Raw genomic sequence first — 16,444 nt, forward strand, 5'->3', positions numbered from 1 at the left:
GAAAACAGTTCTCTGAACTTTGAGGTCTGGCAGGCCCGGGTTTCTTTCTTTCTTTCTTTCTTTCTTCCATTCATTCATTCATTCATTCCATGAGTATATGTTGAATACCTAATACGCACCAGGCACTGTTTTAGGCGTGGAGGATACAGACAAGATCCCTGTACTCATTGAAATAGAATAGGATAAATGGGCCGAGGGCGCGGTGGCTCACGCCTGTAATCCCAGCACTTTAGGAGGCCAAGGCGGGCAGATCACCAGGTCAGGAGATGGAGACCATGGTGAAACCCCGTCTCTACTAAAAAAATACAAAAAATTAGCCAGGCGCAGTGGTGAGCTCCTGTAGTCCCAGCCACTCGGAGGCTGAGACAGGAGAATGGCTTGAACCCCGGAGGCGGAGCTTGCAGTAAGCCGAGATCGCGTCGCTGCACTCCAGCCTGGGCAACAGAGCAAGACTCCATCTCAAAAAAAAAAAAGGAATAGGACAAACGACATACCAATTAAGCAACAAAAATAATAGGTAGTGATAACTACATTGATGGAAAAACAGGGTGATACAATGGAGCTTGGGGACACAACTTCAGGGAGGGCCTTGCTGAGGAAGTGATTTTTGAAGCTTGGGACCTGAATCATGAGGAAGAACTAGCCCTACAAAGATCAGGGGACTCATCTTCCCATCCGGGGAAAAGTGGATGCAAAAGCCCTAGCTTTGTGTTTTGAGGAAGAGTCATTCGGTCAGATGATATAAAGAGTTCAGTCCCACAAGACTGCCCCCACTTCAGACATCAATCACAAGTCTCAGGTTGTGACCTGTGCTTCTGAGCAACCAGCTATAAATTAGGGTTTCCAGACTGGGTGTGGTGGCTCATGCCTATAATCCCAGCATTTTGGGAGGCCAAGGCACGTGGATCGCCTGAGGTCAGGACTTCAAGATCAGCCTAGCCAGCATAGTAAAACCCTATCTCTACTACAAATAGGAAAAAGAGCTGGGCGTGGTGGCACGCACCTGTAATCCCAGCTATTCGGGAGGCTGAAGCAAGAGAATCGCTTGAACCCAGGAGGCAGAAGTTGCAGTGAGCCAAGATTGCCCCACTCCGCCTGGGCCACGGAGAGAGACTCCTTCTCAACGAATAAATTAGGGTTTTCATGACCCCCCATCTTGAGTTCCATAATTTGCTAGAATGGCTCACAGAACTCAAAAAAACACTTTATGTTTACCAGATTATTTTATTGAGCACCTACTAGTACCTAACAGTACCTACCAGGCACTGTTATCAGTATTGGGGATACAGCAGTGAATAAAACAAAATTTGGGGGATAAGAGAGGCAAACAAGGCCATAACTGAAGCAAAGTAAGTTAGGAGAACAGTGGAATAAGAGGTGGCAGAGCAGTGAGACCTCAGCGTGGAACCAAGGAATGGTGGGACCAAGGACTGAAATAGAGATCATAGAGAATTCTATTCTCTTAAGTTTGAGGTGACTATTAGGCATCCAGGTAAACATGTCAAATAAACAGATATACTGTAAAAGTCGGAAGTTCAAAACTAAGGTAAATTTGGTAGTTATGTTGTAAATATAAAGGTAGCATTTAATGTCAGGATTCTATGGTTTGAATGTGTCCCCCAAAGCTCATGTGTTGGAAACTTAATCCCCAAAGCAATAGTGTTGAGAGGGGGGACTTTTTTTTTTTTTTTTTTTGAGACGGAGTCTCTCTCTGTCGCCCAGGCTGGAGTGCAGTGGCCGGATCTCAGCTCACTACAAGCTCCGCCTCCCGGGTTTACGCCATTCTCCCGCCTCAGCCTCCCGAGTAGCTGGGACTACAGGCGCCCGCCACCTCGCCCGGCTAGTTTTTTGTATTTTTCGTAGAGACGGGGTTTCACCGTGTTAGCCAGGATGGTCTCGATCTCCTGACCTCATGATCCGCCCGTCTCGGCCTCCCAAAGTGCTGGGATTACAGGCTTGAGCCACCGCGCCCAGCCGAGAGGGGGGACTTTTAAGAGGTAATGAGGTTATGAGGGCAGAGCTCTTAATGCTGTTATCACAGGAGTGGGTTAGTTATTGGGGAGTGGGTTCCAGATAAAAGGGATGAGTTCAGCTCACTTTCTCTTTTGCCTACCACCATGAAATGACACAACAAGAAGTCCCCCACCAGATGCAGGCCCCTGGACTTAGGATTTCCCAGCCTCCAGAACCGTAAGAAAAAAATCTCTATTCTTTATAAATTTACCAGTCTCAGGTATTCTGTTATAGCAACACAAAATGAACTGAGACATGTGAGAAGAGATACAGTAACATAAGGAGAGAATTGAGATACCACAAAAGAGGTGGCCCAGGCTATGGGAACACTAACATTTGAACCTTGAGCAGAAGAAGATTCTAGAAAGAATCTGAGAAGTAACCTCTGGTGAACAAGGAGGAAGAACTAGGAAAATAGGATATAGTAATTGAGAGAAAGAAAGAATGGTCAACAGTGTCCATTGTTGCTGAAAGCTTGAAGCAAAATTTGATCTATGAATTTTACAATGTAGAAATCACTAATTACCTTAACAACAGAATTTTTGTTATTTGAGATTCTCACCATGCACTATGTACAGTTCTGGACAGTCATGAACAAAACATGAAAGGTTGTACTAATAAACATTCTAGTGGGAGAGGTAGCCAACAAATTATGTCATTGCAAAAAAGTAAGTGCCTTGGGTCAGGCACGGTGGCTCACACCTGTAATCTCAGCACTCTGGGAAGCCAAGGTGCATGATCACTTGAGACCAGGAGTTTGAGGCCAATCTGGGCAACATAGTAAGGCCCCATCTCTACAAAAAAAAAAATGTTTTAAATTAGCCAGATGTCACAAGGCACGGTGGCTCATGCCTGTAATCCTAGCACTTTGGGAGGCTGAGGCTGCCAGATCATGAGGTCAGGAGATCGAGACCATCTTGACTAACACGGTGAAACCCCTTCTCTACTAAAAATACAGAAAATTAGCCGGGTGTGGTGGCGAGCACCTGTAGTCCCAGCTACTTGGGAGGCTGAGGCAAGAGAATGGTGTGAACCCAAGAGGCAGAGCTTGCAGTGAGCCAAGATCGTGCCACTGCACTCCAGCGTGGGCGACAGAGTGAGACTCCGTCTCAAAAAAAAAAAAAATAGCCAGATGTGGTGGCATGTGCCTGTAGTCCCAGACGCTCAAGAGGCTGAGGTAGAAGGATCACTTGAGGCCTGGAGGTTGAGGCTGCAGCGAGCCATGATTGCATCACTGCACTCCAGCCTGAGCAACAGAGCAAGACTCCATCTCAAATAATAATAAGTACCTTGAAGAAGAAAACAGAGCAATATGACAGGTAGTGCTATAATAAGTAGGATAGCCCAGAAAGATTCTCTGAGAAATTACCATTTGAGCTGAGAGCTAAATGATGAGGCTGTAAAAGGAAAAAACAAACTGTTTTCTCATTTTTACTGTCACACAACACAGAGCAGTTCTGTGACCGGAAGGGAAGCTGGGGGAGTATTTTCCCACACACCAACCAACTCTAAAGGACATCAACATGATGTCCTATAACTCAATTCAAGTTAAGGGCCCACTATCCTCAAGACTGCCCCCACTTCAGGCTTCAGTCCAGGAAAATACTTTATGTTTACCACTGTTATTATAAAGGATTTATAAAGGATACAGGCGAACAGCCAGATGAAGAGATGGATAGGGCAAAGATAAGAATTACAGCCATGGGGCTTCCATGCCCTCGCTGGGCACCCCACCCTCCCAGCACCTCCCTGTATTCAGCAACCTAGAAGCTCATGAAATCTTGTTGTCTAGAGTTTGTATAGAGCTTAATCTCCAGCCGCCCTCCTCCCACCTCTCCTGTCGGTTGATGGGTGAGCTGAAAGTTCCAACCCTCTAACACTCTAATCACATGGTCTTTCTGGTGACTGACTTTCTGGTGTCTGTAAACAATACAGTGTAACAACTATTTACATAGTATTTACATTGCTTTGGGTATTATAAATAATTTGGAGATTATTTAAAAGTATACAGGAGGGGCTGGGTGTGGTGGCTAACACCTGTAATCCCAGCACTTTTGGAGGCCCGAGGTGGGTGTATCGCTTTAGCTTAAGAGTTCGAGACCAGCCTGAGCAAAGTAAGAAGACCTTGTCTCTAAAAAAAAAAAAAAAAAATTTAGCCAGGCATGGTGGTGCATACCTGTGGTCCCCGCTACTTGGGAGGCTGAGGCAGGAGGATAGATTGAGCCTGGGAGTCAGAGGTTGCAGTGAGCCAAAATCACACCACTGCACTCCAGCCTGGGTGACAGACTGAGACCCTGACTCAAAAAAAAATTTTTTTTCTCTGAGTTTTCTCTGAATCAACCTGTAAGTATTAGTAGTTCCCAGTTTACAAAATTGTGAAGAGGATTAAATGAGATGAATGCTAAAGCACCAGGCACATAGCACCTGCTCAAAAAGTAAGAATTCCCTTCCTCTCATCCACATTCTCATCTTTACCATTTAACTTTGGAGAATGGGAAACCATCTGTATAAGAAGTATTAAAACTGAAAGGTAACACTAATTAGCTATTACATAACAATAGAGAACATTTAAAGGATATGACATTAACTAGCATTTAGGGTTCTCTTGGAAAACTGGTGAAGAAAACTGACATTCTACCTTTTTTCAGACAATGATTTTCAAGCTTTGCTTTAGTTTGCATAGGAATCGTTTGAGGTGCTTGTTAAATTTTTAGATTCTGGGCTTTACCCACAAGAGTTCTAAATTCAGAAGGTCTGGAGTAGCAGTCAAGAATTTGGAAAGCATCCTAAAGTACTCTGCTTTAGGTGGTCCTTGAAATACAACATTTAGAAACACTGTTTTTAAGGTCTCAAGTGACCGGTCCCTACAACAGTAAACCAAAAATAGTCATTAGAGTAATGAGTGTTTTTGTGCTGGAAACACTGTGAATCTCATGGGAAAGATAAAGAGCACAATCTCTTAGGATTCTGTGACCATGGAAGAGAAGAATATAGATTCCTGTAACCTGCTGAATAATCCCAGTTGCCCGTGAATGTTGTCAAGGACATCTGTAATGCCAACACATTTGTACTGAAAAGAGGAAATCAGGCAGGGCATAGTGGCTCACACCTGTAATCCCAGCCCTTTGGGAGGCCAAAGTGGGAGGATCTCTTTAGCCCCAGAGTTCAAGACTAGCCTGGACAACATGGCAAAACCCCGCCTCTACAAAAACGAAAAAATTAGCAGGGAGTGGTGGTGCATATCTGTGGTACCAGCTACTCGGGAGGCTGAGGTAGGAGGATAACTTGAGCCCTGGAGGTGGTGGCTGCCATGACAGGAGGCTGCCGTGACTGTGATTGCACCACTGCACTGCAGCCTGGGCAACAGGATAACACCTTGTCTCAAAAAGAAAAAAAAAAAAAGGAGGAAATTTAGAACAAAATAATAAAATAATAAAATTTAAAAATAATAAAAATAAATGAAAAAATAAAGCTATATACCTACCTCACAATTTGCCCTCAAGGATATTCCTTGTGGACAAAGGACAGAGAGAACTCAAAGTCACCCTTTGCTCACTGTGAGACAAATGCTTATCTGATTGCTTCCTTTGCCCTGTCTTTTCACTAAACCAGACTAAAGCATAAGTGACTATACCTGTAAATTGTCTATTCAGTGAAAGGCTAATCAGAAACTCAGAAGAGGCTGGGCACGGTGGCTCATGCCTATAATCCCAGCACTTTGGGAGGCCGAGGCAGGTGGATCACTCAAGCTCAGGAGTACAAGACCAGCCTGGCCAACATGGTTAAACCCATCTCTACTAAAAATACAAAAATTAGCCGGGTGCGGTGGCACATGCCTGCAATCCCAGCTACTTGGGAGGCTGAGGCAGGAGAATCACTTGAACCCAGAAGACAGAGGGTGCCACAGCACTCTGGCCTCAAAAAAAAATATTAGCAGGACGTGGTGGTGGACACCTGTAATCTCAGCTATTCGGGAGACTGAGGCAGGAGAATCAGTTGAGCCCAGGAGTTGAAGGTTGCAGTGAGCCGAGATCACACCACTGTACTCCAGCCTGCAGCCTGGATAACAGAGCAAGACTCGGTCTCAAAAAAATAAAAAATAAAAAATAAAGCAACCATTTGTCTCTTATCTGCCTATGACCTGGATGCCCCCTCCCCACTTTGAGTTGTCCCCCTTCGCAGACCGAACCAATGTATACCTTATATACAGTTATTGCTGTCTCATGTCTCCCCAAAATGTATAACACCAAGCTGTGCCCCAACCATTTTGGACACAGGTCATTGAAACCTCCTGAGGCGTGTCAAGGGTGCGTCTTTAACCCTGGCAAAATAAACTTTCTAAACTGACTAAAACCTGTCTCAGATATCGTGGGTTCAAAGAACAAAACAAGAAAAGGTGTTGTGGTGGGTGACATGTGAGACGGAATTATTCACTTCTCCAGGAATTCTCCCTATCCATTCAAGATGGCTGGGGAGAAGGACGCATATGCCTGCTTCAGTAGTTTAGGGAAAGGAGCTGGTGGCTCACAGATTCCATGTAAACAGGGTGCATTTCCATGGCATATGTTCAAGTGTGCCTTGTGGTTTTGTTACCACATCCTTGAATGAAAATTTTTTTCATGATACAGGAAAGAGATGGTAGATCTTTCTGCACTAACTTGAACAGAAAATAATCTACTCTCCTACAAAACACCCATAGACTCATTTGGTGCATTAAGACTCAAGAAGTGACCTGTTTGTTGTTGTTGTTATTGTTTAAGTTGTAATTCAACTCTAGAAATAGTAGAGAGAAGTGGAGTGGGTAATGCCTCAAACTTCCCAGTTGCTCTCATTTAAAAGCATATTGGAAATATCTCTTCTAAACATTCACTCAACAAAGTCTTATACACCACTTTATCTTAGTCTGATGACTGAAAAAAAATTAAAAATTCAAATCGTATGTAACTCACCCCCACCTACTTCCTTTTAAAACCTTCAAAAGATTTTTATTGCTCAGAGAGAAAAGCCAAAACTCCTTGTGTAGGGCCCTACTATATAAGCATGCTGCCCCACCCCAACCTTGACCAACCCCATTGGCCACCTTTCTTCTCTCCAAGGGACCAAGCAAGCTCCTTGCTCCATTTGCTGCCAAAGCTCCTAACTCCCCACCACACACACATGCATGCGCACGCGCAAACACACACACAAACACACAAAAACACACATAACACACACAAACACGCACACACACCAAGCACACACACAAACATGTACACACACGTAAACACGTGCACACACAAACATGCACACACACAAACATGCAGGCACACACAAATACACACACGCACATACACGCAGACACAAACGCACACACACAAACACGCATACACAAACATGCACAAAAACACACGCACGCACACACAAACACAAGGACACACACAACACAAACACGCACATACACAAACACCCATGCACACGCAAACACGCACACAAACACGCACATACGTACACAAACACATGCACACACACAAACACGCACACACATGTACGCACACACACACAAACACAACACACCCCGCCACCTGTGATGGCTTTTCCCTTCCCTATTAACACATTTATTCATCCCTGTGTTGTCTCTCCTTGGGGGAAATTTTCCCTGGCAGATCGTAATCAAAAGTTTTCATAGGGCTGGGCGCGGTGGCTCAAGCCTGTAATCCCAGCACTTTGGGAGGCCGAGACGGGTGGATCACGAGGTCAGGAAATCGAGACATCCTGGCTAACACGGTGAAACCCCGTCTCTACTAAAAAATACAAAAAAAACCTAGCCGGGCGAGGTGGCGGGCGCCTGTAGTCCCAGCTACTGGGAGGCTGAGGCAGGAGAATGGCGCGAACCCGGGAGGCGGAGCTTGCAGTGAGCTGAGATCTGGCCACTGCACTCCAGCCCCGGCGACAGAGTGAGACTCTGTCTCAAAAAAAAAAAAAAAAAAAAAGTTTTCATAGGACTATTTACCCATCTTTCCTAGTGTAGGAAAGGATAAAAACTTCCTTTACCCTCTTAGGTTCAGAAGCTGAGAACTGTGAATTAAACTAACAAAGTACAGATTACCAGGAAAAAAAAAAAAGGTTTATTTTGCATGCACAAGGAGTCTTCACAGAAAAGAAGTGAACACTCAAAAAGTAATTAGGCCTGGGACCTTGGATCATTTTAACAAAGGGTGATGCATTATGGAAAAGTAAACAAAGGAAAGGGTTTGGACTTCTACTTGTCGCCCAGGCTGGAGTACAGTGGCACAATCTCAGCTCACTGCAACCTCTGCCTGCCACATTCAAGCAGTTCTCTCACCTCAGCTTCCCGAGTAGCTGGGATTGCAGGCACACGCCACCACACCCGGCTAATTTTTGTATTTTTAGTAGAGATGTGGGGCAGTAGATTGTAACAAGGTAAATATATAGGGGAAAACTAATGAAAGATAAGGTCTACTTCAGTAACGTTTTCACAGACTCCAATAAATGCTGTTTACTGGGGCAAAAAAATGCTGTTTACTGGGGCGTAAGAGTTGCCTCCTCTCCCTGGTCTGGGAAATGTAAATATTTATAAGTAGAAAAAATTGTTTACACATTTTTTGAGGGCCAGGAGCAGTGGCTCACGTCTGTAATTTCAGCACTTTGTGAGACCCAGGTGGGCAGTTCACTTGAGGCCAGGAGTTTGAGACCAGCCTGGCCAACATGGCGAAACCTGTTGTAACCGAGTGAAACACCACACTTTGAGACTAATTCAGGTGTCCTTTATTGCTGGCGACCGAGAGACGCTAGAGACGGCTAGAGCTCGAAATTCTCTTGGCCCTGAGGAAGGGACTAGATTTCCTTTTATACCTTGGTCTAAATCGGGGAGGAGGAGTCTAGCTGAAGCAATATTTACAGAAGCAGAACAGGCAAAGAGTTAAAAGATAAATGGTTACAGAAACAGTTACAGGAAAATAAACAGTTCCAGGTGCATGGGTCTTAAATTATCACAAAGTGATAAACGCAGGGGCTTTGGGTACCATCAACTGAGCACGTTCCCAGGAGCTGCTGGTACAGCTTGCCTCAGTATCTTATCAATAAGCGCATTCCTGGATGTGCTTGGAGTCAGCTTGCACCAGTTATGTCCTTAACGGAGGGGGACAAGGGTCTGCAAGCGAAGAAACCAAAATGGAGTCTGTCCGGCTCTCTCAGCTAAGAGAGAGTCAATCAGGTTAAAACAAGGTAGGGTATCACACTGTAATCCCCGCGCTTTGGGAGGCTGAGGAGGGCAGATCCTTGAGCTCAGGAGACCAGTTTGGGCACAAGGTGAGAGTCTCACACCCTGCCCCCCCTCTACAAAAAACAAAACAAAACAAAACAAACGCCAGGCATGGTGGCTCATGTCTGTGGTCCCAGCTACTGCGAGGCTGACGTAAGAAAATCACTTGAGCCCTGGAGACAGAGGCTGCAGTAGCCGTGATCACATTCCAGCCTGGGCGACAGCGACCCTGTGTCAAAAAACAAAACAAAGAATGTGAAATTAAGCCAAAAGCCATCACACGTGCATCCAAAGGACGGCCGTCACCCGCGATCCCTTCCCAAAGCACGCGGGAGGTTGCGGGATCAGGGACAGGGGCTTCAGCAGGGAGCCCCCAGACCGGCCCTGACGGGAATTCAAGACCTGGCGCCGGCTCATTCCCCCAGTCGGGGCGGCGGCGGCAAGCGTCGGCCGGCGGTGATAAGCCTCGGCCGGAGGCGATCTGCAGACCGGCCAAGAAGGGAGGTAGGGGTCGGCCACACAGCCCAGCCCGGCGCGGCCCCCGCGCCCCCGCGCAAGCCCAAGCCGCCGGCGGAAGTGCTGCGTCGCGCACTTCCGGGTGTTGTCTGGCCGCCGTAGCGCGTCTTGGGTCTCCTGGCCGCCGCCGCCGCCGCCGCCGCCGCCGCCTCGGGTCGTGGAGCCAGGAGCGACGTCACCGCCATGGCAGGCATCAAAGGTGGGCCTGGGGTGCGGGACGCGGGAGGGCTGGGGCCCGCCGGGGAAGATGAGCCGGGGGTCCCACGAGGCCCCCGCACTTCCCCTCTGGGCCCGGGCGCGCGCGTGGGGGTCCCTGCTTCGGGGAAGCGACCCCCGCCCCGGCCCTGCCCTTGGCCCGGAGGTGGGCGCGGCGCCGTCAGGCAAGGGACGGTTGCGACTCCGGCTTCCCCCGACAGCCCTCACTTCCTGCTGATTTCGGCAGCCTCTCTCCCACCTATCGTACCCCGGACAAAATATGAAGTGGTTGGCGGTCAGTGAGGAGTCCCGTCGCGACTTGGGCGGCCACACACGTTTTGCAGGAGTTTGTATCCAAGAGAGAGGCAGGCAGAGCGTGGGATTGAGGAGGCTGAGGCTGCTGGAGATGCCAGCTATGGAAAACCAGTCGTTTTCCACCGAAAGGCACAAATGCGGGCTACGGGCACTGCACGGGTCTCCCCGAAGCCTCGAGCCCCACGTCCACCCCGGCCGCCCGCGCCGGAAGCTTTACAGGCTCCCGAAACCGGTGCATTTTCATCTGCGGTGTCTGGACCCTAGAGTGGATCCCGTAGCGACCCCAAAGTGCTCTTGGCTCACTTCCCTCTCTGCAGTTGCACCCTGAGGCTTTTTCAAATTGCAAAGTATTTCTTTTTTTTTTTTTTTTTTAGAAGAGAAAAGTGTTACAACTTAATGAAAAACTACTGGCTTATTCATGTATTTTCTTTTAAAAAAAGGAATGTTGCATTTGTTCCAACTGTTAGGTAGTTTTGTTGTCAGTGTGATGAGAAGCAAAGTTTTCAACTACTGCTTAACTAATTACATTGATTTCTTGACCTGCCGCTTTGTAGAAGGGCAGTCAGGCAGGAAGCAGGAACTACTTTGGGAGCAGTGGTTTTCTTTGTATTTTTTTCTTCTCTAAGGAAAACTTAATCGAGTTTTTTTTCTCAGGGTCGGTCTTACTGTTTCTTGTTTATTTTCAATGTCTGGAAACATTTCATTTCCCATATAAAACCTTGTCATTTAAGCAACTGGGATACTTTTTGTAATCTCCTTTTGAACTATAATAGACTCTTTTAAACCCTTATGTGAAAGGCAGTTATTGTGAATTGCTGTGGTTTTTAGGATGTTGCCTGTTTCCCTGTTCTTCCCCGTTTCTTCAGTGTCATTAATGCGGGAGTCTCTTAAGAAAATCTCTCTGTAATTTACTTCTCCAGACCTAGGGAAATACTGCATTAAACTGACGAAGGTGCCTCAGGTGAATTGCACTTTTGATTTCAGCAGGATTTTCTGGTTGTTGTGAGTCAGTATGTTTCTTTCTCTTGGCCTAATATCATCTTTATATTAGGAAGGAGTGTTGCTATAATTAGACACCATTAGGCATTTCTTGAGCCTTTTGTCTATTACTTTTTGATATATTGGATTTTCTGGTAACTCCCAGGTTAGAGAAGTGGTCCCTCCTTCTACTCTAATTTCTTTGTAATCACAGAGTCAGCATCTTGTCTCTAGAGAGTTTTTCTAGCTAATTGGGCTGCTCCATCCCTAGCCTAGAGGCTTTGGGAGTAGAAACCAGACTTATCTAAGCTTTGCCTTCCAAATGTTGCATCACACAATTACTATATGAATTCTTGCCTTGTTGATGTGTCATTTAAGAAACAGTTTGTATACAAATGATGAAATGTAAATATAAATTTGCCTAGTTGCCAATTTCATAAGATTGAAGAAACTACAAGTTTTGAGAATACTGATAGCAATTTATTTAACTTCTAATTGGCTACCTTATTCGGTATGACTGGGAGATGAGATGTCACATCAAACTGTGTTATGAATATTTTTTAAAAATTTAGTATTTAATCCCGGCGCAGTGGCTCACGCCTGTAATCCTAGCACTTTGGGAGGCCGAGGCGGGCGGATTACTTGAGGTTGGGAGTTTGAGGCCATCCTGACCAACATGGAGAAACCCCGTCTCCACGGGGTGGATCACGAGGTCAGGAGTTCAAGACCAGCCTGTCCAAGATGGTGAAACCCCGTCTCTACTAAAGATACAAAAAAGTTAGCCGGGCATGGTGGCAGGCACCTGTAATCCCAGCTACTCAGAAGGCTGAGGCAGGGAATTGCTTGAATCTGGGAGGTGGAGGTTGCAGTGAGCCAAGATCACGCTGTTGCACTCCAGCATGGGCAACAGAGTGAGACTCCTTCTCAAAAAAATATATATATAATAAATTATATATGAAATAAAATTATATATTATATATTATAATACATATTTAATGTATTATATAATTATATATTAGAATATATTATGTATTATATATTATGTATGTTATATATCATGTATATATAATACATTATGTATATTATATATTTATATATAATGTATGTTATATGTTATATACATATATTATATTGTATTATACATATTATATTATATAATATATAATAAATTATATATAATTATATATAGTATATATTATATTTAGTATTTAATGGAATGGAAGTATTATCTCAAGGTATCCTAATTCCCCCAAACAATTCCAAGGACCTTACTTTTTCATTATACAACAGCGTTTAAAAGGAATTGGAATCTCAGGCATAAATAAATATATTAATGTTATTCCAATATTCCTATTCATAACACTTATAATAAGACAATATTGGTTTATGTTTTTAAAATTGTTTTTTGATACTTGAGCCTTATCTCATTTTAGACCTTGTTTTTTTTTTTTTTAAGGAATCATTTTTCATTAACTTTGCAAGAGTATAGTCAATTTAGACTTTCTTTTTTGATAAGAACATGAATGTTCTGTCACAGGACAGTCACCTTCAGAGGCCATCATGGTCCTAAGGTGGCTTGCCTCTTGCAGAGATTACCATAAACAAGCTTTTTGAGATTTTTCTTCCTGGTTTAAATATATATATATTTTTTGCTTCCTGCCTCCTGTCAGAGGACAATTCTTACTTGTATGCAGTTCTTTCTCCTAGTTCCCATTTGTTTCAATGTGGGAAGCAAGATAATCAAACTTAGAAAATTTTGTGTCACAAGGTATACAGGTAATAGTGATTAGGGAAGGGAAAGTTCCTTTTTACTTAATTTTTGTTCTGGGTGTATGATTTACCTATTGAAAAATATATAAGTGAGCATAGATGATTCTTTAAAATAAAAATGTGTTGTACTCTGAATTCCCACCTAACAACTGTGTCATGAAAATGAATTAATATAAATAAAAACTTAAGGGTCTTTTTATAGAGAATGTTGGCTTTAGCGTATGGGCTTTCTAACAACTATTTTGTCTTTTTTTAGTGGCCTTTGTTTTCTCCAGGATTCTAAGTTGCATATAAATGGCTTCTGAATGATTGAGGTGTTACTAGGTAGTATTTATAGTAATGGACTTAGCTGTCTTAACAGTACCTTTAGTGTTCAGAAAATTATCTGCTTTTAAGATCTAGTCCAACTGTCGTTTTAAAGAGGAAGAACTGAGACTCATAAATTACTTGGACAACTAGTTAGTAGCTGTTAGGGCCTCAGACCCTCCTTACTGTCAGTTCCATGCTGCTTCCACTCTGCTACATTCATTCCACGAATATTTGTTGAATGTTAAGAGCCAGGGCATGACCATCACAACAGAAAAACTTGCTCCCCCTTCTCATGAAATGGACAGTTGAGAAGGAAGGACAAAATACAAACCAGTAGGAAATCACAGCTGATAACTGAGCAAAGGAGAGGCATTCAGTGAACAGAGGGCCTCAGCATACACGGGTCTCTGCCTGGAATACTCATCCCAAATATCCATGTGATTTCCTCCCTCCCTTCACACAGATCTCTGCTCAGGTGATGCCTCATCAGAGATGCCTTCCCTGGCCACTGTGTCTAGACTAGCACTAATATCCCTTACTCTCCCTGACATTTGTCATCACTTGACATTGATTTACTTGCTTGTTAAAAATCATTTTCTTCTCCCACTAGAACATAAGCTCCGTGAGAGCAAAAGCTTTGATTGTTGTCATTGCTCTGTCTCCAGTAGCAAGAACAGTATCTGACACACATTAGGTGCTCCATAGATGTTTGTTAGAGGAATGAATAAATGAATATAACAGGGAATTGGTCTAGTCAGAAGGTTTGGAAAAACTTCACTGGGGCCAGGTGCGGTGGCTCATGCCTATAATCCCAGCACTTTGGGAGGCCTAGGCGGGCAGATCACGAGGTCAATAGATTGAGACCATCCTGACCAACATGGTGAAACCCTATCTCTACTTAAAAAAAAAAAAAAAAAAAATTAGCTGGGCATGGTGGCCTGTGCCTGGAGTCCCAGCTACCCGAGAGGCTGAGATCTGAAGGAAAAGCAGGAGTTAAGTTGGAAGAAAGTGGAGAGGAGTGGGAAAGGGCCATGCGTCATTCACTGTTGTATCCCCAGTGCTTGTCACATATTTAGTGCTTAGTGAATATTTCTTCAGTGAATGAAAAAAATGTCCGAGGCAGAAGGGACACAGTATGCACAGGCCACGTGAGTGAGTGAGACTGCTGATTTCCAGGAAAGGAAAGAGGGCCAGTGTAACTAAAGTGAGGGTTCAGGGACACTGTAGTAGTCTGGTGTGACACATCACAAGAGAGGCAGGCAGGGCCCGGTCTTGAGAACCAGTTTGGAACTGAAGAAAACAAATGGTAAATTCTGTAATTTTCCTTACAGTTTATATTGCATTCCCCTGTAAACTTGAAGTGCCTCGTTTGCTGTAAAATAAAAATGCAATTCTTTTCCTGTAGCTGGAAATAGAATGGTGTTCAGGACTAAGTGACTGTGTTCAGGGTTGACATGACCTGCATCAGCGATCTAAACAAAAACTAAATCTGCCAAGCCACTATGTCATTGGGCGTCCTTGATTACAACCATTTTAGTTCTGCAGAGTATATCAGTAGTACTTGGCAAAGTTTAACCTGTTTCCTGTTCATTTTGGTTTCTCTTTGTTAGCCTTTGTCCTGGTAACTTTTAGACCTTCTTCAAATCTTTCGAATTTTAACTTCTGAATTTTAATAAAATGGCCTAACAACAACAAAACTAGTTATTTTCTTAGCCACTGTAACTGTAGAAATACAGGTTATATAGAACTCAACATAAATTTATCAGTATTTATTTATTTACTCTTTGAGATGGAGTCTTGCTCTGTTGCACAGGCTGGAGTGCAAAGGCACAGTCTAGGCTCACTGCAACCTTCCTCCCCCTCCCGGGTTCAAGCAATTCTCCTGCCTCAGCCTCCCGAGTAGCTGGGACTACAGGCATGTGCCACCACATCCAGCTAATTGTTTGTATTTTTAGTAGAGACAGCGTTTCACCATATTGGCCAGGTAGGTCTCAAACCCCTGACCTCGTGATCTGCCCACCTCGGCCTCCCAAAGTGCTGGGATTACAGGCATGAGCCACTGTGCTCGGCTATCATTTATTTCTTTGCTTTAGTCTAGGTCATTGATTATGCCTATTCAAGAAAGTTGTTTCTATTCACTAACATGTGAGAGCACCTTAAAATGTACTACTGTGTGTGTGTGTAGCTTTAGAAACTATATTTCACCTGTAGAATGCATCTATTGCTTATAATAACACCTTAAAATAGTGATACCTCAGAGGGATTATAACCCATTATCCTACAGATTTTCTAATGTAGATTAGGGAAGGAAACCCAGCTCTACTTTTGCAAACGATTTAAAGATCTGCAACAAAATTAATTGATTAAAATCATTAACTACAGATATCCTCAGGCATTTTTTCTGGTCAGTTTTATGCACATTGAGAGTATATATGCAAGAAACAGGAGCTGATTAGAAGAGGTTTTCCTATAGTATGAGGCTTTTAAAGTCCAGTAACCTTGAGAATGTGGAGTTTCTCCATATACTGCTTTTTCAAAACTGTAGTGATCTGTGAAGTAAATATAATTCTAATGCCCAGAAGAGCATTGAGCCTGTGGACTGTGACTCTTTAGAAAGGGAACCAGCAATTGGGGAATGTGGTGGGGTACTAGCAGTAGGTTCGAGCTTTAAAAATCAGTGTCACTGGCTGGGTGCGGCGGCTCATGCCTGTAATCCCAGCACTTTGGGAGGCCAAGGCAGGTGGATCACCTGAGGTCGGGATTTCGAGACAAGCCTGACCAACATGGAGAAACCCTGTCTCTACTAAAAATAGAAAATTAGTAGGGCGTGGTAGTGCATGCCTGTAGTCCCACCTTACTCAGGAGGCTGAGGCAGGAGAATCACTTGAACCTGAGAGGCAGAGGTTGCAGTGAGCTGAGATCGAGCCATTGGACTCCAGCGTGGGCAACAAGAGTGAAACTCCATCTCAAAAACAAAACAAAACAAGAAAAGTCAGTGTCACTTTATTTTGCCCTGAAGATACCACAGAAGACTTATTCTAAGACTAAATAACTTACACTTTCGATGGCAACTTGCTATTAATACGT

At 44.1% G+C, this 16,444-nt stretch overlaps 1 protein-coding gene across 2 annotated transcripts in view; it reads left to right on the top strand.

The window, feature by feature from the left end:
* Nucleotides 1-9,703: 9,703 nt before the first annotated feature.
* The window catches only part of LEPROTL1 (leptin receptor overlapping transcript like 1), a 45,061-nt gene continuing 38,320 nt past the window's right edge, over nucleotides 9,704-16,444 (top strand). Inside the window, exon 1 of one of the 2 annotated variants that reach the window (XM_023214625.3) lies at nucleotides 9,704-9,989. In XM_023214625.3, coding sequence (XP_023070393.1) covers nucleotides 9,974-9,989 — 16 coding nt within the window. In that variant the 5' untranslated portion in view covers nucleotides 9,704-9,973. The remainder of the gene's footprint in view (nucleotides 9,990-16,444) is intronic. The other variant, XM_023214626.3, reaches the window with a different exon arrangement.

The sequence above is a fragment of the Piliocolobus tephrosceles genome, chromosome 7, assembly GCF_002776525.5.
Source record: "Piliocolobus tephrosceles isolate RC106 chromosome 7, ASM277652v3, whole genome shotgun sequence".
NCBI classification, from domain to species: Eukaryota; Metazoa; Chordata; class Mammalia; order Primates; family Cercopithecidae; genus Piliocolobus; species Piliocolobus tephrosceles.